The 22,567-nt window shown below is 43.0% G+C and overlaps 1 protein-coding gene across 2 annotated transcripts in view; it reads right to left on the minus strand.

Moving 5' to 3' along the window:
• ARHGAP31 (Rho GTPase activating protein 31) overlaps positions 1 to 22,567 on the minus strand; it is a 125,186-nt gene that overhangs the window by 25,611 nt on the left and 77,008 nt on the right. For both annotated transcript variants that reach the window (XM_030801734.1, XM_030801735.1), the window contains exons 4-7: positions 11,342 to 11,424; positions 9,932 to 10,039; positions 9,108 to 9,250; positions 2,054 to 2,252 (exon numbers count right to left, since the gene is read on the minus strand). In XM_030801734.1, the coding sequence (XP_030657594.1) occupies positions 2,054 to 2,252; positions 9,108 to 9,250; positions 9,932 to 10,039; positions 11,342 to 11,424 (533 nt within the window). The remainder of the gene's footprint in view (positions 1 to 2,053; positions 2,253 to 9,107; positions 9,251 to 9,931; positions 10,040 to 11,341; positions 11,425 to 22,567) is intronic.

Here is a 22,567-nt window from a genome sequence, read left to right on the forward strand (position 1 = left end):
GGTCTTGAACACTTGGCCTCAAGCCATCCTCTCGCTTTAGCCTCCCAAGTGCTGGGATGACAGGACTGGGCCACCCACCACACATGGCCAGTTTTTATACAGGAGTAAACACTAAAGACCATATGGACCTGGGTCCTGTTAGGCTCCTGCACTACAGCCACACTGCTGGGACATCCACAGGCAAAGAGAGGGCTGGTGAAGACTTTCATGGACTGAAAAGGGTTGGATGAGAAAGCCGACCTGGAAAAGAGTCTGGTCTGGTGAGGCTGAGGAGAGTAGCAGCCTGCAAGGTGTGGTCAGTGATCACTGCAGAGAAACGCAGAGGGTAGTCAGTGTGTCTCTGGCTTAGCCTCACAGCAGGCTGCTTTGGTGAGATGGGGAAAGGGGAGCACTAGGCTGGGTGGAGAGAGCCTGGCACCCCAGGGGTCACCATGGAGGCCTTGCCCTGCTGTGGCTCTGCCCAGCCATTGGAATGTATAAAGTTTCAGGATGAAAACCTGCAATCTGTGGGTCCCACAAAGGACCTATTCTCTGCAGGGCTCTCATGGAACATCCAGATCTCAAGCCCACCATGTTTGTTGCTGTTGTTGTTGTTTTTCAGACAGGGTCTCGCTGTGTTACCCAGGCTGGAGTTCAGTGGTGCAAACAAGGCTTACTGCAGTCTTGACCTTTTGGGCTCAAGCAATCCTCCTGCCTCGGCCTCCCGAGTAGCTGGGACTACAGGCACATGCCACCACACCCGGCTGATATTTTTATTTTTTGTAAATATAGGGTTTCACCATGTTGCCCAGGCTGGTCTCAAACTCCTGAGCTCAAACGATCCTCCCACCTTAGCCTCTCAAAGTGCTGGGATTACAGGTGTGAGTCATCATACCTGGACGCGGGATGTTTGTATGATCCATCTGAGATAGCTTTGCAGTGCTTGGTGGTTTCCTTTGGACTTGGCCCGCATTTTGTGAAGCTTTTATCCTTGGGGAATATTTTATAGGGTAGCGTACCTTTGGGTATGGTGCACCCCAGTTGTGGTCGAAAGCACAGAGAAAATGCATTTGATAGTCTTTCCAAGGTATTCTTCCTGATCTCTGGAGGATCAGGGAGAAATGAGACTTATTCTCCAGGGACTTAGGGAAAGGAGCAGTGGGGCTCAGTCTCAAGAAAACACAATCCATATACTTTCCAGCACACAGATGGGTTTCTCACCAGATGAGTTCCAGATATGCCATTCCTATAGCATGCGGCATGACTGGCATCTCCTAGTTGTGTAAGGTGGCAGCCTGTGCAAGAGGTGCCTGTTTTCACACCTGTTTTCACTGACCAAACAGTGGGGATGACACCTTCAATGGAAAGGTTGCCTTTCAGCCCCTCCACCTACAATCTGCTTAGAATTTAGGACTCCTGTTCAGTCCCCGCTTCTTTCTACCATGGGGTACGAATGATGGGGTGGGTAGAGACCCAGGTGGCAACAGAAGAAGTGACAGGGAGAAATGAGGAAAGAAAATATTCTACCAATGAAAACAATGCTTGATTTGTTTTGGAGATGAGGGAGGGCTCTGACAGGCTCTGACAAGGACACCAGGTTTGCATGTCCCCAAGTGCTGCTCACCCAGAGCTATCAGCCTAGAGTGACACCATTTGTCAACCCTATGCTTTTTGTATCATCACGTGGGGATGGAGGGTCAGGGGAAGGGGTCAAAGTTTTCTTTTTAGTAAACTTCCTTTTGTAAACACCAAGCCTGATTGTCTACACTAAAAAGTCAGGAATTTCAGTCATGACTTGTGATGTGACCCCTATAACACTCTCCCAAAATGATGCTTGATCAATGGGAGATCAGGGGTCTTGTTAACTTTGGGGCAGTGCATGGATAAAGGCATCAACTGCTGGTGAGAGAGTTGTAGAGACAGCTCCCTTCTCTTCTGGAATGTTTCCTTAAACCCCAACCCAGATGGTACCTCCAACCCACACTGCCATCGTGGTCCTGAGACTGTATACCTCTCCTCCTCTTTACTCTTCAACCACACATCTCCTAGAATTTTTTAAAAGAGTGTCACTTACTTGTTGTCTGGTAACTCAAGGACAGTGTGGAAGAGGGTGCCCATGGGAGGGACAATCTCAGGCAGGCTGTTCTCCCTCCTTTCCTTGCGAGCAGGATGGTTAGTGGCCAGGCTGCGGGCTTGAGCTTCCTCAAGGCTCACCAGCTTCATAGGCAGGGAGAGGGCTGGCAAGGTCAGGCTCTTCATGATGGGCCGGTTTTCTGTAAAGGCAATGGAAGAGCTCAGTGTTGGAAGAGGCCTGCCCATCACATCCATCCAGATTCCCCATCCACAGTCCCTCCATTCTTGATCCTATGATGGGGGCTGAGTGCCACCCTGGCTTCTCTTGGGCATGGTGGGGACTGGGGCTGAGGCTGCACACCGGAAACTGATGACTCTCCTGGCCAGACCTGCCAGAGGACAAACAGGGGCTTCAGGAGGTAGCTGCACCTTCCATGCTTTTCAGAGAGGGACCACTCACTCATTCATTCATTCATTCATTCCTATAACAAACATTTATTGAACACTCATTGTGAGCCAGAGTGACAACAATGAGTCTTTACTCCTGAAAACTCTGCCTAGTGCTTCGGCCAGATGGGAATATGTCTGTCCAGCCACAGAGATAGCCTAACTGCCAGAGTAGGGCAGGAGGCTGCCTCTCCTCCCCACAGCTGGAGAGCACATGCTCCAAGGCCATTTCAAGTTAGAACCTCTACTTTCCCAGATCATCTAGGCTTATATCCCTGCCACAGGAAGATATTTTACAGCCTATACTATTCCCTGTGGTTTTTTTACTCACTACCCGGTTGTCTTCTAGTGTATGTAGCTGATCCTTTCCTATTCTATGGCATTTTTTTTTTTTAAAGAATGGAAGTGCCGGGCGTGGTGGCTCACGCTTGTAATCCCAGCACTTTGGGAGGCCGAGGCGGGCGGATCACGAGGTCAGGAGATCGAGACCACGGTGAAACCCCGTCTCTACTAAAAATACAAAAAATTAGCCGGGCGTGGTGGCGGGCGCCTGTAGTCCCAGCTACTTGGAGAGGCTGAGGCAGGAGAATGGCGTGAACCCAGGAGATGGAGCTTGCAGTGAGCCGAGATCGTGCCACTGCACTCCAGCCTGGGCGACAGAGCGAGACTCTGTCTCAAAAAAAAAAAAAAAAAAAAAAGAATGGAAGTGATGATGACAATCACTGATGCACAGGATTATCTCTTTTCTCCAAGTCAGTGGTTCTCACCTTGAGGTGATTTTGTGTACCACTCCCCTCCACACCCAGGGACATCTGGCAATGTCTGGAGATGTTTTTGATGGTCATCAATGTGTGTGGCAGTGCTACTGGTATCTAGTAGGCAGAGGCCAGGTATGCTGTTAAACGTCCTGCAATGCACAGAGCAGTGCCTCACAGTAAGAATCATCCAGCACTCAATATCAGTAGTGCTGAGGTTGTGAAGCTGATCTAAGTTAAAAATAATCTAAGTTTGCTTCTGTTTAGTTTTTGGTGACCTTGCCAGTTTTCTATGACTTCTGAAGTAGTAAAGAGACTCAAGGATAATTTAGACCAGTTGAAATCACTTTTGGTGGAGGACTCACTGTATTTTCAGAAAGCAGATTGATGGCACTATTTCTCTTCACAGAGCATGACCCTCTGTGGGTGGGAAGAAGTAAAACCATTGAAAAAGGGCCTCATGGAAAATGAAGACAACTGTTATGTGACAATGGGGTGTTTTGGGGGAGGACTAGCATGGCACTCATTCAGTAGGACTACTGTTAAATATAGCCTGGGATCCTGAAAACTTTTCAGTAAACTTTCTGACTTTAACACAGTATTTTGACCCAGTCCAAAGAGTGTTAAAAATATTTAAATTTAATCTACTTTGAATATTTGTTCAAAGACTCTCACATATTCTAGATTATTTGTGATTATGTATTTGCTTAAAAATACATAAAAATAAATACATACATTAACTCGCTCTGGGAGCAACTGCAACAATGGGAAGAACATGAACTGCAGGGTCAGAAGACCAAGTTTAGAGCCCACCTCTCCCGTCAGCTCCAGGCTCCTAGGACTAAGGCCCGCTCAGCATCTCTGATTAGATGGGGTTTTTTTTGTTTGTTAGTTAGTTAAGTTTTTGTTTTTCAGGTTTTTTTTTTTTTAAACAGAGTCTCGCTCTGTTGCCCAGGCTGGACTGCAGTGGTGCAATCTCAGCTCACTGCAACCTCCAACTCCTGGGTTCGAGTGATTCTCCTGCCTCAGCCTCCTGAGTAGCTGGGATTACAGGCACCCACCGCCATGTCAAGCTAATTTTTTGTATTTTCTAAAATAGTAATGGGGTTTCTCCATGTTGGCCAGGCTGGTCTTGAACTCCTGACCTCAAGTGGTTTGCCCACCTCAGCTTCCCAAAATGCTGGGATTGCAGGCGTGAGCCACTGCGCCTGGCCTCTGCTTAGGCATCTCTAACTTTACATTTTGTAATAGAGCTTGCAATCTGTGCTCCTCCGCTCAATTCTGGTACCTCCTCTCATCTTCTCTGTGTCAGTAGGTGGCACCATGGACCACCGAGTGCCTAAGCTAAAGCCTGGGGTTGTTATTTTTTATTTATTCTTTTCCTTAATGCATCTCTCCTTCCATATACAGCCTATAAGCAAGGCTTGTAACTCTACCTCCAAAATACATCCAGAACCCAGCCGCTTTCCTCCTTCCCACTGCTAAGATGCCGGTAGAGGCTGCCATGATTTCCCATCTGCTTTTGCCATAGCTTCTCAACTGGTCTCCCTGCTTCCAGCCTCTCAGCCTCTCCTCCACACAGCAGCTGGAAGGCTTAGATCCTGCACTGGCCTGCTCAAAACCCTCCAATGCTTTCCCAAGGCACTGAGAACAAACCCATCTCTTTGTGTGACCTAAAAAGATCTTTCACCTGCTTCCCCTTTCCTGTTTGCCCACTGGCCCAGTAGTCTACAAAAATATAGCAAACATTTAAAAATGTATACATATATATATATTTGTAAATTATAAATATACATATTATATATATATACATATATGCCACTGTGTCATGTGTAATAGCAAATATATAAAAAATAATAGAAATTACACAGTGTAAGACAAAAATAAATGGAAAAAAGAAATTCGAACAGTTTCTCCCAACACCCATAACTCATTACTCTGGTCTTTGGTACCCACCAGAGTGGGGCACCCCACTTTGAAGGCCACATTGACTCCAGCCACATTGGCCAATGTTCGGCAACACTTCAAGCTTTCTGCCTCAGAGCTTTTACAACCTCTGTTCTCTGTCTTTGGAACATTTGCTCATAGATCCTCACATGCCTGGTTCCCCATGTCATTCAGGTCTCACTTCAAAGATCACTTCTTTAAAAACCATGACCACTCTGTCCCAAAATTATACCCCCAAGTCACTGACTATTGCCTTACTCTGCTATGTTTTCTTCTTGGTATTTATTGTCTTTGAAGTGATAATATATTTATTTGTAAACTTATATATGATTGTCATCCCAACCAGACTATAGTTCTATGCCAGGGAGGGTCTCTGTCATTTTGTGCATTGATGTGTCTCCAGTGTCTAGAACAGCACCTAGTTCATAGGAGATATTCAATACACATTTATTTTTTAGTGAATATTAGAGATATCACAATCTCTTTGGCCTCAGTGTTCTCATCTATCAAATAAAAGTATTGGATTCAATGCCTTCTGCTATGCTGTGAATGTTTCTGTCCCCTCAAAATTCATGTTAAAATAGAATCCTCAAAGCAACAGAATTAAGAGGTGAAGACTTCAGGAGGTGATTAGGTCATGAGGGTGGAGCCCTAATGAATGGGATTAGTGATCTTATAAAAGAGGCCCAAGGGAGCTTGTTTCACCTTTCCCCATGTGAGAACACAGTGAGAAGGTGCCGACTGTGGGGAACGGGCCCTCACCAGACACTGAATCTACCGGCCCTTGGATCTTGAACTTCCCAGCCTCCAGAACTGAGAGAAATAGGTTTATTGCTTATAGGCTAACCAGTTCATGGTATTTTTTTTATAGCAGCCCAAATGGACTAAGACAACTTCTAAAATCTTTTCAGTTTGAAGCAGAACTCTGTCCAAATCTAAAATTCCCGAGAATAAGGCTTATTGCATTTTGTGTAAATATTAAGTATGGCATTTTACCAAAGTCAGTAAGAATTTATAATAAGAACCTTTAAATGAAATGTATGTGAATAATGAGCACTGGAGGCAATCAAGAGTTAAAGGCTAAAGAGTAAACTGGATTTTAATATGCAGGACAAAAAGATGGTTAAGGCACTAGCCATAAAGAGAAAAGGCATTTTCAGGTCGGAATTAGGAACAGCCTTAACATTAACAGTCATGGATGGGATTTGCTGTCCAGAAGAACATTTCCCAAAAGCCCTAGTTCTCCACAATGGTTTAGTTGTCTATTTTCATATTCTTTTCCTCATAGAGGCAGAATAGAGTTAAGGAAAGAGCATGGGCTAAAAGATAGGGGTTCAGTAGTCCACATGCAGCGAGTTACTCACTAGGTGGCTTTGGGAAGTTACTAAGCTATTCTGGTTGTCTGGTTCTTCAGGTATAAAATAAGGTTCATAACAACTTTGTCATGTTTGCTGTAATAAATCAATGAAATGCTGCATGTGGAATACCTACAACAGTTCCTGCTGTACAGTAAATCCCCAATAAATTTTTTGGGGGCTCAAAAGTGTGAATGAATAAATGTATGCATATTACTTCTATTTTACTTTCAAAAAGGTTTTTATATAGTTTAAAAGAAAAAAATCTGTAACTGGAGAGTTGAAATAAAAAAGAACGGCCAGCCCCTCCTACATATATAATGAAGAGAATTGAAAACATATATTCAAACAAAAACGTGTACGTGAATGTTCACAGCAGCATTATAGATAATCACAAAAAGCAGAAACAACCCGAACTAAGGAATGGATAAAAATGTGGTATATCTATACAACAGAATATTATTCAGCCATAAGAAGGAATGGGGTACTGATATATGCAACAACGTGGGTAAACCTTGAAAACATATGCTAAGAGAAAAAAAAGAAACAGTCGGCTAGGCGCAGTTGCTCACACCTGTAATCCTAGCACTTTGGGAGGCCAAGGCAGGCAGATCACTTGAGGTCAGGAGTTTGAGACCAGCCTGGACAACATGGTGAAATCCCTTCTCTACTACAAATACAAAAAAAATTAGCCAGGTATGGTGTTGGGCAACTGTAATCCCAGCTACTCAGGAGGTTGAGGCAGGAGAATGGCTTGAACCCGGGAGGCAGAGGTTGCAGTGAGCCAAGATCATGCCACTGTACTCCAGCCTGGGCAACAGAGTGAGACTCCATTCAAAAAAAAAAGTCACAAAAGACCATATATTGCATGATTCCATTTATATGAAATGTCCAGAAAAGGCAAATCCATACAAACAGAAAGTAGATTAGTGGTTGCCAGGGCCTGTGGGGAGAGGAAAATGTGGAGTGATTGCTTAATGAGTATGGGGTTTGTTATGGTTTGAAAGTGTCCCCCAAAGTTCACGTGTTGGGAACTTGATCCCCAGTGCAACACTGTTGTGAGGTGGGACCTTTATGAGATTATTAGGTCATGAGGGATCTGCCCTTCTAAATGGATTAATGTCATTATTGCAGGAGTCGGTTCATTATTGTAGGAGTGGGTTTGTTATAAAACCAAGTTCAGCCCTCACTCTCACACTCTCTTGACTTTCCATCTCCCACTGTAGGAGGACACAGCAAGAAGGTAAGGCCCTCACCAGATGCCAGCCCATTGATTCTGGACTTCCCAGCCTCTGGAACCATGAGAAATAAATTCCTTTTCATTGCAAATTGCCCAGTCTATGGTATTCTGTTATAGCACAACAAAACGGACTAAGACAGGTTTCTTTTTGGACTGATGAAAATAGTATGGCATTAGACAGCAGTAATGGTTGTACAATTCTGTGACTACATTAAGAACCACTGCATTTTACACATTAACATGGTTAAAATGATGAATTTTATGTTATGTAGATAAAATAATTTTTTAAATGGTCATAAACTACATAGAGGACAGGGTAGGGATGGGAACAGTTATACAAGGAATCAAAATTTGATACTAATTGCAACTGATTATTCTGATATCTGGTTTTTCCAAAATACAGGATGAACTGGAAAGGAGTTCTTTGATCAGCTAAAAAATACATCGCAGATATAGTTTTTTATGCACCAGTGATTCTCCAAGTGTGGACCTGAACAGCAGCATCAGCATCACCTGAAAATATGTTAGAAATGCAAACTATCAGTCACACTCCAAACGTATTAAACCAGAAACTCTGGGGATGAGGTCCAGTAACCTTGGTTTAACAAATTCATCAGGTAATTTTGATTTACACTAATGTTGGAAAACCACTCTCATGTACCAAGCTTCTTGGTCAGCTGGATTTCTGGTCTTTACCAACTGGGTTCATGGGAGTTTAATTCACTCCTAGGGCTTATTATATTCATTACAAGATGCCCACAAACACACTCATTTTTGTATGCCTACTGCCTGGCATAGCGCAGAGCAAAGCACTCAAGAAATTCTTGAGAAGAGAATGCATTCTGAATATATGTGTGAGTATGAACATGCTGCCTCTTAACTTGTTCCTCTAAGACTTCAAAGTGAAGGCATAAAGGTCTTCTGAAATATAGTGAAAGTAAAGATGAAGTCTAACAGTCAACGAGAATGCCGGCAGTACCTCTTTTGGAAAATAACTCAGAGTTTAAGAACTCACTAAAACCAGTAGAACATTATTCTACTTCTATTTCACCATACCACATTCACAGGATAGGCCATGTATGTAACTGATTAGAAACATGCTAAAGCCACATGCAAACACACGATAGCTTCACTTTACACATACACATGTATATATGCACAATCCTCAGACACTGACACACAGTAGTCAGCATACACACAGCCAACACTCAGAGCCAGAACTAAGTCCACCCTCACTTTCTGTTGAGTCCCACCACTAGTTGCAAGAAAGAAGGATAGGCTGGTGGAGTGTATGCTAGGAGGAGTTCTTACCATCATTCTCCAGAGAACCAGGTGCACCGTTGTTAAAGATTTGATCTACGTGATTCAATATGAACTCAATCACCACCTGCTGGACCCGGACTGCAAGGAAGGCTGCATCGCCATTGCAGCCAGTGGCTTCAATTTCTTTAGACCTACAGTGTGGAAGAAACATTCAGTGAGTGAGTTTGCCTTACAACCTGAAGCAGCAAGGGGAGCCAGTGGGCCTTTTGCACAAGGCTCATCTCCTAAATTGATACAGTTCATAGAATATTTTAATTATTTAGGGCCAATTAAAGGAACTCTCCAAAGGCTGTGAAGCCCAATAAACTGAACAAATTTGAAACAGTTACCAGGTACTCTACATTGCAATACTATAAACACTATCCTGTAAACATACAGAAATTGACTTTTGTTTCCTTTATAGTATGCCTTCCCACTCCCACCTAACTGTTCTATGGAGCAGGTCATTATTTATGAAATCACATGAAGCAGCTGATTCTGGTCGTAGCCAGCTGTGACTCCACCAAAACAAGCCAGTGAGCCCCCAAAACAATAAAGGCCATTTCAAGAAATTGTAACATACAGACCCATAAGTTCAGCCATATTGTAGCTGTAGCCAAAAATGTCTTAGAACTCAGAGTTTCCAAGTTAGCAGGCAGAGAGCTTAGGCTATTATCACCTAAATCACCTTTAATTCATATGTGCTATAAATGACCACTTAAGCCACAGATTTGTTTTAAAGGGGGTTCAATTTGAAGAATCCAATCTTCATTTCAATCGGGGGCTGCTCTGAGCCCCCTGGGCTGGTGACAAGGGGAGGGTACTGTGGTTACCTGAGGAGGTTTGGCGCCCACACCAGGGCCAGGTTCCGGGCGTGCATGTTGGTCTTGCTGCTGAAGGAGGCGATATGGGCCAGGTGTCGAATCAGGTATTCCAAGGTCCTAGAATGGTTTGTTTTTTGACAAAGTAAGACACTTCAGTGCCCGTGTGAAGCCTGACATACGGAGATAATTTCTAAGTTTGGATTTAAGAGACTCTAAATATTTCTATCTTAATGAATTGACATTGGAAAGATGTCAAGATCGACAGAAGTAATTTTTTTGGCCCTAGGCACATTGACTCAGGGTGGGGAAGGGGGTCCATCTTGTCAGATGTAAGCAGAGGACCCTGGAGCACCCATCAGAGACAGAACCAGGGAATCACAGCACCTCAGAGCCTGAAGGCTTTTTTTTTTTTTTTTTTTGAGACGGAGTCTCGCTCTGTCGCCCAGGCTGGAGTGCAGTGGCGCGATCTCAGCTCACTGCAAGCTCCGCCTCCCGGGTTCACGCCATTCTCCCACCTCATCCTCCTGAGTAGCTGGAACTACAGGCGCCCACCACCACGCCCGGCTAATTTTTTGTATTTTTAGTAGAAACGGGGTTTCACCATGTTAGCCAGGATGGTCTCGATCTCCTGACCTCGTGATCCGCCCACCTCGGCCTCCCAAAGTGCTGGGATTACAGGCGTGAGCCACCGCACAGGCCGCCTGGAGGCTCTTAGTGGCCATTTGTTCGTCCTTTCAACCAGGGCAGGATGGCCTCCAAGCAGTTTTGAAATAGGCTCTCATCTAGGCTCTTTTTAATAAAAATTCTCCCAGCTACAGGGATCTTGGTACTTGTTAGGGAGCTAATTTCACGGATAAATAACATTTATTATTGCTAGGAAGTTCTTTCTTATACCACATCAAAATCTGCCCACTTGTAAAAGATGGACAGGCATAGGGAACACTGGGAAAGGTGGCAAAATCAGAGGCTAAACTGTGAGAATGAAATGAAAGGGTGGGAGATCATGGTAGGGATGGTACTAAAGAGCAAATAGAACAATCAGCCAATGCTCAACAGGCCGCAGTCAAACTCTGTTGAAAAGCTATCTTGGTTGCCATAGATTTGGTTATGCTACAAATCTGGGTATGAACCAAGAATGCCACCAAGAGGCTAGTATGCGTCATCGGAATGACTTCCTGAGAGATTCTGAGGGGTGTTCTGCAGGTGATTTGGAGACGGGCTGCTCCTTGCTGCCAATGTCCCTGGTCAGACACCAACTCACTTTGATAATAGTGACCTGTTCACCAACTTCAAAATGTCCTTGGGAAAGCCTAAACTGGCTACTGTCCACACATTGTTTCCTTTCCATGATACCAGCCTGTCTCTTTGGTATCACACTGCATTGAGAGGCCACACGTTTCTTTTCCCAACCATTCTTACCTATAGTGGGATGGAGGAAGCTCCTGGATAACATTTTGGATTCGGGCCAGTTGGCCTTCTTCAGGGCAATGCGACACTGCCTCCTGTGGAGAAGAACACAAGACAGCCTGGTAAGTGCTTGAGAGCAGGGACAGCCATCTGCATGTGCTGGGATCACTCAGGCCCTCATACTCCAGCCTCACAACCATGCCTAGAGATCACCCTTCCAAGAGGCACGCTTTACTATGAAAACAACCAGCCCACTGCAGTTTCTGTTGGTTCTGGATGTGTGTGCAGGGTCTCACCATGTGTGCACAGCAGGCAGTGGGCGGCCTGGAACTCTGAGGTGGTTGCTAGATGTCTGGTAAGAATGTGTAGAATCTCAGGTGTGTCTTGGGGGTCAAGAGACACAGAGACTCACACACAGAGAGATAAAGAGATAGAGACAGGCCCAGCATGGTGGCGCACGCCTGTTATCCCAGCTACTCAGGAGGCTGAGGTGGGAGGACTGCTTGAGCACAAGAGTTTGGATCTAGCCTAGCGACATAGTGTGAGTGGTCTCTAAAATATGAATGAATGAATGAATGAATGAAAGTAAATAAATGAATAAAAGAGACAGATACAGAATGAAATGGAGATGACAGGGCGATACGAAGTCCACTCAGCCAGCTGTCTTTGTGGGTGCAAACAGCTACTGCCTACCTAGCCTGTGACTACTCCATGGCCTCAAGGACTCAGCTGCTGCCTGTCCTAGAAGCCAGGAAGCAGGAAAGATGTGCCTTCCTTGGCAGGGATAAGAGCGTTATCCCTGAAACCTGGTGGCCTTGCCCGGACTTGCTCTCCAGTTATTTTCTATCTGGGTATTTTGTTCCCCCATCAGCCCAAGTGCCTTCAAGGAGAGGCGGGAATAGCAATAAAGGCAGTGTGATTACAGGCTGGCCCACGTCCATCTCTCGCCTGCTGGGGGTTGCTGCACGATGCAGGCATCCCTGGGCAGATTCCCCTGGTCCCAGCCCTGCACCCCTGTTCTGAGAATCTGTCCTGCTGTGCTCACAGCCCCTCCCACTGCATTGTGAGTGCTCATGAACTGCCAGCATGTGAGCAGTGCCTGAGCCTAAGGTCCACGGTGACCACAGCCATCTTTCATTTTTCACTGAGATATAATTTACATATATGTAAAAATGTGCAGATCTTAAGCTATAGCTCCATGAGTTTTTTTCATACGTATACACCTAGGTAACCCACCTAGATCAATATATACTTTAAAAAGGGCTCTAAAATCATGAATTCACAGGCACACATCACTTAGTCTTGTATTTCCTCCCAGTGCTGGAAACTTGCTTTAGATTGATACACAATGAAAGGTACAATCATGGAATACCTTAATTAATTTGATAAATATTGTCCCTTGCCATACAACCCAAAATAAGATCCTAACCATGGTGATGGTTTTCTTATGTTGCTCACCTCTGTTCAACCTTTAGCTGCCGTGTTCATGTTGCATGTAAATACTGAATTTCACACTGTCAGTAATGAGAATTTTTAGGCACAGAAAAGTGGAAGGGAATTAACTTTACCAGTGTCTTCAGTTCCTAGGACACACCAGCTGAGTGTGATCTGTTTTAACCTAGAGGAGACCACTGAGGTCCTGCTCCAGCCTGGGCCTCCCAATCCCTCCCACTTTTTCCCCGCAGGTCTCACTGCCATTACACTACAAGAATGCACTTATTTATTGGAGTTATTGCTTATTGTCTGTCTCCCTTGCTAGAACATAAGCTCTGTGAGTGCAGGGACATGATGAATCCCTGTGTCTAGAACAGTGCCTGGCACACAGTAGGTGTGAGACAGCAGGCCAGGGCTTTGCCCACCAAGTTTTTTCTTTCTTACCTTTTTTATTTAATTGAAGTAAAACAAATATACAGAAGCCCACCATTTTTTAAGGCAATCCAACTTCTCTATGTGGTACTCTTGAGGTCTCGCATTTGAAGCAGAAGTGGGGAGAAACGTGGGACTGGGAGGACTATAGCCATAGGTGTCCCAGTCTTCTGGCGGGTTTGCCAGCCTGAGAGCAAGCCCAGCCTAAGCAAGGTCACTGCTGCAATACTCGCCGTGTGAGATATGCAGGGTGTAGGGTAGGGGCAAGAATGCGGCCTCCAGTAAGCCCCCTGACACCTCCCTTTTCTTCCCTGGAGCTGTCATCTGGAAAACATGATTGTGGAGAGGACCCTGGCTCTGCAAGGCAGTGAGAACCTCACAACGGGGAGCCAGGGAGACAGGGAGAGAAGCTCTGGGGGAGGGAAGGGCTGCGGGAATGCTCTGTGGACTCTCCCACATTCTACTGTGCACACAGGGAGGGGTGGGGAGCTTCTCTTCATCTCTCTGCAAAGCCGGAATCATGCTTCACAAACGTTGTACCACTAACCCCACCCTCCTTTAAAAAATGTGTCTGGGGAATAAAGGTGTAGGTCAATTTAACAACCCTCATGGAAAGTTCCTTTAATATTTTAGGAAGCTGTTAGTCATCTTTGTTCTCCAAGAGGCGGGGCAGGCTCATCCCCGGATGCCTGCAGGTCCCATTTGGGACTGGTGTTTATTTTATTATTTGCAACCTCTCCCCATCCTACCCCAACCCTTTCCAGAAGCTTTCTAAATCCATGTTTTCCTTCTGGAGGGGCCTGGCCACTGCAAACTTATTTTGAGCTTCTCTATGTTGTCCCATTAGGACCACAGAACCCACAGCTGGGGCAATTGGGGGATGGGAGTGGAAATTTTACCTACCCCAATTTTTTGCCTGTGAGAGAATTTCACTCAGCATTAGCCAGGCCAAGATGGCTAATGGTTAAATCTTAAAAGATCTAGGATGAATCTGTGACTATTTGTTCTTTTCAAATCAGTGTCAATAAGGCCAGCTTCCTGCCCTTGGAGGACGCTGGCAGAGGCTGGGCTCTTGTCCTCTGTGGTAGGACCCTCACTCTGGGTTTCTGTTTACTCAAAGCCACCACAGTCCCTGAGCTCAAGTCCTGCTGCCCGGGCAACCCTGTCACCAGGGTGGCCCAACACAGTCTGAGGCTCTCCCTTCCAACTGCACCCCAGGTGCAACTTTAAATTTTTATTCATTACTTTAAAATTATCAAACCATTTTTATTATTTTAAGGTATTTTAAGCTATGTACTAGACCTTTAAAAAGTAATTCATGCATATAATTAAAAAAAAAAAAAGGAAAGCATCCAAAGGAATGTACAAGGAAAGTTAACCTTCCTTCCAACTACAGACTCCAGAGGAACCACTGTGTGTCCTTCAGGGCAGTCTTTATAGCTATGTCTTTGTTACACCTGTGGAAGCAAGCACTCCTAAGTGAGCTGGTCCCTCTGCAAATTCCCCTGCCCCATCTCCCATCATTTCCACCTGCCTTGCTCCATACAGGCCACACTGGCCTCCACATGTCCCCTAAGCAAGCTCAGCGTGTCCCCGCTGTCCCCAAAGCCTTTGTACCTGCTGTTTCTTCTTGGCACCCTGTTTTCCCCGATACTTGCAAAATTTGTTCCTTCACTTCATCTTTGCCTCTGTTCAAATGTCACCTCCTAGAGACCTCTGATTATCCTATCTAAAACGGGAGTCCCCATCATTCTCTCCCCTGTGCCCTGCATTATTTTTCTTCATAGTACTTATCAACAGTTCTCATTATGGATCTATGTCTTAACATTCGTGTATCATCTGTCCCTTCCATTAAAATGTAAGTTTCACAAGCACAAGGATTTTCTCTGCTCTATTCACCATTAAATCTCCGCATCTAGAACTGTGCCTGCCAAATGTATGTAGTAGATGCCCAATAAACACCGTTGAATGGAAGGAGTAAGTGAATGAGTCAATATTTTGCTTTGTGCTTAAAAATGCTGAACAGCCACATTGGGGCCACACTTCCAGAACACTGCCATCCTGGGATCATTCCCCATTGTGATGAACACCAGCACTGCAGACGCAGCTCCTTTTCACTCTGGGCTCCTGGCAGGATGACCAATATCCTGGTTTGCCCAAGACAGAATTTTCCTGGAACATGAGATTTTCAGTGTTGAAACAGGGAGAGTCCCTGGCAAACCAGGACAATTGGCTACTGTCCCCCTTTGCAGCCGTCTTGAGCTCCCAGCCAGCCTGACTTTGCCTGTTGCAAGGTGTTAGTTATCTGCCCTAAGTGACATTGCCTTTTTTTTTTTGAGATGGAGTCTCACTCTGCCACCCAGGCTGGAGTGTAGTGGCACAATCCCGGCTCACTGCAACTTCCACCTTCCAGGTTCAAACAATTCTCCTGCCTTACCCTCACGAGTAGCTGGGATTACAGGCACATATTACCATGCCCGAATAATTTTTGTGTTTTTAGTAGAGATGGGGTTTCACCATGTTGGCCAGGCTGATCTCAAACTCCTGACCTCAAGTGATCTGCCCGCCTCAGACTCCCAAAGTGCTGGGATTACAGGCGTAAGCCACCAAGCCTGGCCCTAAGGGACATTTCAAATGATTGTTGCTAGTCAACAAATCTGTCAGTAAATATTTCCTAAGTAACAGTTACAACATTTTCCAGTAGCTAGCAAGCAGGGAAACACAACAATAAACAAAAAACACAGTTCCTGTCCTCGGGAAGCTTACAATTTAATCCAGGGAGACTGACGCGTAAAGACATTATTTCAGGCAGGGCTTGATGGCATACGCCTGTAGCCCTAGCTACTCCAGAGGCTGAAGCAGAAGGGCTGCTGGAGCACTGGAGTCTGAGGTTACAGTGAGTTATGATTACATCACTGCACTCCAGACTTGAGGAACAGAGTAAGAGTGCATCTCTAAAAATAAATAAATTTCAAAAAATTTAAAAGATTTAAAAAATTTAAAAAATTAAAAAGATACTATTTCAGTATAAATTAAATATACATTCTGACGGGTGAAAAGTTTAACTGAAAAAAGAAAAAAGGCAAATACATAATTTAACACCTCTCTAAATGGCCTTCTCTAAAAATCTCAAGTCAGCAAAGTTTTCCTGTTTTGGGTGTAATCGTTTTAGCTGGATCAATCTGAACAAAATTGAATTTTTCCTAAAATAAATGTTCTTATTATTTTCTGACAAAAATGAAATGTAGTAGGTTGAATAATTGCTCCCGACGATATCAAATCCTAATCACTGGAACCTGTAAGTGTTACCTTATTTGGAAAAGAGTCTGCCTGTGTGCTTAAATTAAGGATGTCGAGTGGGGACATTATCCTTGATTATCTGGGTGCGTCCTAAATGCAGTCATGGGTAACTATATAGGAGCAGGGCAAAGGGAGATCTGACACAGACAGAAGAAGCAATGTGGCCCTGGAGGCAGAGACGGGAGTGACGAGTGACACGCCAACAATCTAAGGAACGTCAGCAGCCATCAGAAGCTGGGAGGGGCAGGGAACGGCTTTTCCTCTAGAGCCTCTGGAGAGAGCACGCCCTGCTGAAACCTTAACTTCAGCCCAGTGAAGCCGATTTCAGACTTCTGGCCTCCAGAGCTGTGAGGGAATAGGTTTCTGTTGTTTAAGTCATCTAGTTTATGGCAATTAGTTACAGCAGCAACAGGAAACTAATACATGTACTCAAAAAATAAAAAATCCCTTTTTATCACATCACCCAGAAATAACCACTGCTAACCTACTTATAGGTGAAGAAAAAAAAAACACAAAAAACAGCAGTTTGATCAGGGCCTCCAAACACCAAACATGAACACTGGCTTTATTTCCTATTTAGTTACAGATATTGCTTTTTTCCCCATTTAACTTTATATTATGGTGTGTTTGTCTGTTTTTGTGTCACTATAAAGGAATACTGTATTAGCCCTTTCTCACATTGCCATAAGAACTGCCTGAGACTGGGTAATTTCTGAAGAAAAGAGGTTTAATTGACTCACAGTTCCACAGGCTCAACAGAAAGCATGGCTGGGAGGCCTTGGGAAACACAATCATGGCAGAAGGTGAAGAGGAAGCAAGCATGCCTTACCACGGCGGAGCAGGAGTGAGAGAGAGAGAGCTAACGGGGAACCGCCACACACTTTTGAACCATCAGATCTTGTGAGAACTCATTCACTACCATGAGAAGAGCATGAGGAAAACCGCCCCCATGATCCAATCACTCCCACCAAGTCCCTCCCTCGACATGTGGAGATACAATTCGAGATGAGGTTTGGGTGGGGACGGAGCCAAACCATATTGAATACCTAAGACTGGGTAATTTATATAGAAAAGAGGTTGAATTCGTTCATGGTTCTGCAGGCTGTACAAGCATGGTTCCAGTATCTGCTGCTGGTGAGGGCCTCAGGAAGCTAACAGTCATGGTGGAAGGCGAAGGGAGAACAGGTGATGCCACGTGGCAAGAGAGTGAGCACAAGAGAGAAAAGTGGGAGGTCCCAAACTCTAAGCAGATCTCACATGAACTAACTAAGCGAGAACTCATTCGTCTCCAAGGGGATGATGCTAAGCCATTCATGCCATTCATGAGGGATCAACCCCCATGATCCAGTCACCTCCCACTAGGACCCCACCTGCAACATTAGAGATTACACTTTAACATGAGATTTAGAGGGGACAAGCCTCCAAACCATATCATATGGTCAGTAAACATTTTTCAGAACTGTGACTTTTCATGGCTACACAGTTTTAACAATAATAGATTTATCATTTATTTAAATCATCTCCCATTGTTAGACATGTACTCTCCAAAATGTTGATATTGTATATAATATTGCAATGGACATATTTGTACATCAACTATTTGTGTGCACACCTGATTGTCACCCTAGAATGCAGTCCTAGCAATAGAGTTCCTGGATTAAAGAATATGAGCATTTGAATATTCTTGACAGTAATTTCATATGACTTTCGGAGACGTCCAACCAATTTACACTTCCAACAGAAAACTATAAAAAAGCCACTCTCAGCTGGGCGCAGTGGCTCACACCTGTAATCCCAGCACTTTGGGAGGCTGAGGCAGGAGGTCAGGAGTTTGAGACTAGCCTGGTCAACATGGTGAAACCCTGTCTCTACTAAAAATACAAAAATTAGCTGGGCGTGGTGGCGGGCACCTGTAATCCCAGCTACTCAGGAGACTGAGGCAGGAGAATCGCTTGAACCCAGGTGGGGGAGGCTGCAGTGAGCCGTGATCGCACCACTGCTCTCCAGCCTGGGCGACAGAGAGAGACTCCATCTCAAAACACAAACAAACAAACAAAAAAAGCCAAAAAAAAAAAAAAGCCAGTCTCACCATGGGCTTGCTAGTGTGAAATGATAACATTAAAAATTATTTATTTAATGTGCAACTACATTATTCTAATATATTGATACTTTTTAAATAATTCAATTTCTTTTTTTAGGCATTATCTGTCAAGGTCCTTCGCTTACTTGTTTATTGAGGTATTATATGTTTTACTTCTTTTTATTGATAGCTTCCTTATAATTAAAGAACATTAATCCCTAGTCATCTTTATTGTAAATAGTTCCTATATTTAGTAATTTGCCTTTTAATTGTGTTAATATATTTTTATAAAGAAAAATAGTTTAAGTGTAGTTCCATTCTTAAGTTTGTTTTTTGTGACTTTTTTCCTTTGCTTTTATGGTGAGGAAACCCTTCTCCACCCTGAAATCTGCTAAATGGTAAAGATGAAACTTGATTTCCTCCTTTTGCAATAGATAGCCAATTTTCCTAGTACTGTTTATGGCATTGTTCCTTCATTACTTTATTTCATATTAAGTTATTTAATACTTGAGCCTTAATTAAGTGTCATTAACTCTACTTTCAAGTAGTGTGGGAGTTATGAGACAGAACTACATCTTTACCTCCACCTACTAGCTGTACCACCCCAGGCAAGAGTAACCCTGAGTCTCATTTTAATTATCTGTATAACAGAGACAATAAAACCTACCTCATAAGGTTATTTTGAGAATTAAATGAAATAATATTTATAATGAGTTTATCATATAGTAAGCACTCAATTAATGACAGCTATTATCATTATTAGTATTATTAGTCCATTAATATTTTTTCTAATTCTCTCAGCATTCCATTAAGATATTCTTCTATGGCTATTATTAAAAAGTCAAAAACAGGCTGTGTGCGGTGGTTGACGCCTGTAATCCCAGCACTTTGGGAGGCCAAGGTGGGTGGATCACCTGAGGTCAGAAGTTCAAGACCAGCTGGCCAACATGGCGAAACCCCATCTCTACTAAAAGTACAAAAATGAGCGGGTGTGGTGGCGAGTGCCTGTAATCCCAGCTACTCAGGAGACTGAGGCAGGAGAATAGCTTGAACCCAGGAGGCAGAGGTTGAAGTGAGTTGAGATCACACCACTGCACTCCAGCCTGGGTGTCAAGAGTGAGACTCCGTCTCAAAAAAAAAAAGTCAGAAATAACAGATGCCGGTGAGGTTGCGGAGACATGAGAACACTTATACATACACTGTTGGGAGTGTAAATCAATTCAACTGTTGTGGAAAGCAGTGCGGTGATTCCTCGAAGAGCTAAAAACAGAACTATTATTTGACCCAGCTATCCCACTAATGGGTATATATCCAAAGGAACATAAATTGTTCTACCATAAGACACATGCACACATATGTTCATTGCAGTGCTATTCGCAATAGCAAAGACACGGGATCAACCTAAATGCCCATCAATGGCAGATTGGATAAAGAAAATATAGTACATATATACCATGGAATACTAAGCAGCCATAAAAAAGAATGAGATCACGTCCTTTGCAGGAACATGGATGAAGCTGGGGGCCATTATCCTTAGCAAACTAATGCAGGAACAGAAAACCAAATAGTGCATGTTCTCACTTATAAGTGGGAGCTAAATGATGAGAACACATGGACACAAAGAGAGGAACAACAGACATTGGGGACTACTTGATTGGGAGTAGGCTTAGCACCTGGGTGACAAAATAATCTGTACAACGAACCCCCGTGACACAAGTTTACCTATATAATAAACCTGAACATGTACCCCGAACCTAAAATAAAAGTTAAAAAAAGGTATTATTCTACTTTAGCTGTGCAAGTAGTTTTAAGTAAACTACAGGGAGAATGTGTGACAATGTAATAGAGCTATTTCCATACCCCTGAAGGTTTACTTATATTAGCTGTGATCAAAGAAATCTATTAAATGATACATTCCCCAACATAGTTAACTTCACTAGGTCCTATGTATATAGAGTTAGTTGTCATAACAAAACATCCCTGTTTTTTAGTGTCAAATAAACTGTTTAAATACAATGTCAGATTTCCTTCAAATCTGACAGCAGGTTGAAAAGCTGCCTTGGTATTTTTCAGTTGCTGTGAGAAAACAGAATGATTAGCAATATCAGGGAACAGGAGAAGGGAGAGATAAATACGGGTCTCATTCTGAGCCTGTAGACAAGGGCTAAGGAGAAATTGTATTTCTAAAGTTTCCAGACAAAGAATTCCTATCTACCCCCAACTATAATAGAATGAGATATTAGTTAAAAGAAATTAGACTGATTCAGTTCATTAACATAATGATATTCCATTCTGTCATATTCAAAGATGATAATATGGTACTGATAAGAGGATTACGACTATATTGAAAACAATAAAGTCTTACACACAAATTAAAGCAACAATAAGGTATTATTTTTAGTTGATTCAGGTAAACAAATAATTTAACCAATTGGAAATACCCAGGGTTGGAAAGTCTGCAGGGAAAAGAGCATTCCTTGTCTTTCTGGAGGACAGACTGGCAATTTGTGACAAGATTTTAAACAAGAACTTTTTACTCAGCAAATCTACTTCAATGATTTTTCTCTAAGGATATAAACAAAAAAACAGTGTAAAAATATAGGTGAAAAAAATGTGTATTATAATGTTTATAAAAGGAATGTCTTGAGAAATGAAAAAGCTAAATGTCCATCAGTGGGAGCTTGGTGTCAGAAATCATGGCACATATGAGAGAATGCTGTAAACACAGTGTCTTCCTGTATTTCTTAACACTCAAAGATGATCACACTGTTGAATTAAAAGCATCCGCCAAACAGCAATATGTAGTACTGACAAGTGAGTGTGTGTGAGTGTGTGTGTGTTGAGATCTGTTAACATCTATTACTACAGATATAGTTAATATCTGTTCGATCTGTTAATAGCAAATATGCCTGGAGTATGGAATTCCAGGTGATTTGAGATTTATACTTTCTCCTTTATACATTTCTGTATTACTTTAATTTTTGCAATAAAATTTTATTTTGATTTTGGAAAACAAAACACAAACCACAACAAAAACACTATGGAAAGAATACCCACAACATGTTAACTGTAGTTGTCTTTGGTCTTTAAGGAGACAGACCAATGGTTCCTTTCTACTTTCCTTAATTTTTCATAATGTCTTTTATTAAATAGGATTACTCTTAAAATGACCAAATACTTACATATGGTGAAAGTGATTATAATCTGACAGACCCACATGAAGCTCACACCTTTCTTCTTGGTTCCTAGGAAAGACTCTTCTGTGGTTCCATGGGTAGGGGATACCATTATTTACAACTTAGCCATGCAGATAGGAGGCTTCTTTACCTTCTGCCTTAGATCTAAAGGAGAAGGGTCCCATAACCAATGACAGCTCTATGCCAGCTGGTACATGTTGACTTCTCTAGAGGTCAACATTTATGCCCATTTTTTAACGTGCTTTGGACTATTTTTTCTTTTTTTTTAATCTTCATTTCTCCCCCTATTTCTTGATTTTGTTTTTCCTTTTTAAAATTCTTTAAGTATACATAACCAGAAGATGGTTTTGTTGTTGTTGTTGTTTGCTAAAAACTAATATATTTTTAGTGGGCAAAATTATGAAAGTTAAAGAAACAGGAAAAACCGTCTGAAATCCCATCACTGAAATGAATAGCTGTTAGTCTTTTAGTCTTTTGAACATCTTTCCTTTTATTCCTTTCTTAATATACAGTTGTGTGTTTAGTTTTTCTTCAATTATCATTTGAGTATTTCCTTATACCACTGAAAACTCCTAAACATATTTTTACAGCCCAAGCCCATTTTTAAGAAATAGCATTCATTTATTCCTGTATTTCCTGTATCATTTCAAATTGAAGAACCTTTCATATACTCAAAATAAATTTATTACAGGAGCCATGAGAAAGGTTCCCTCCCACTATTAGTGACTAGATCTGGTCCTTGCCCAAAACTGTAACCTCGCCATAGTCTCACTTTCAAACATCCCTCTCTAACTA

This window comes from Nomascus leucogenys, chromosome 21, assembly GCF_006542625.1.
Source record: "Nomascus leucogenys isolate Asia chromosome 21, Asia_NLE_v1, whole genome shotgun sequence".
In the NCBI taxonomy this organism is placed as follows: domain Eukaryota; kingdom Metazoa; phylum Chordata; class Mammalia; order Primates; family Hylobatidae; genus Nomascus; species Nomascus leucogenys.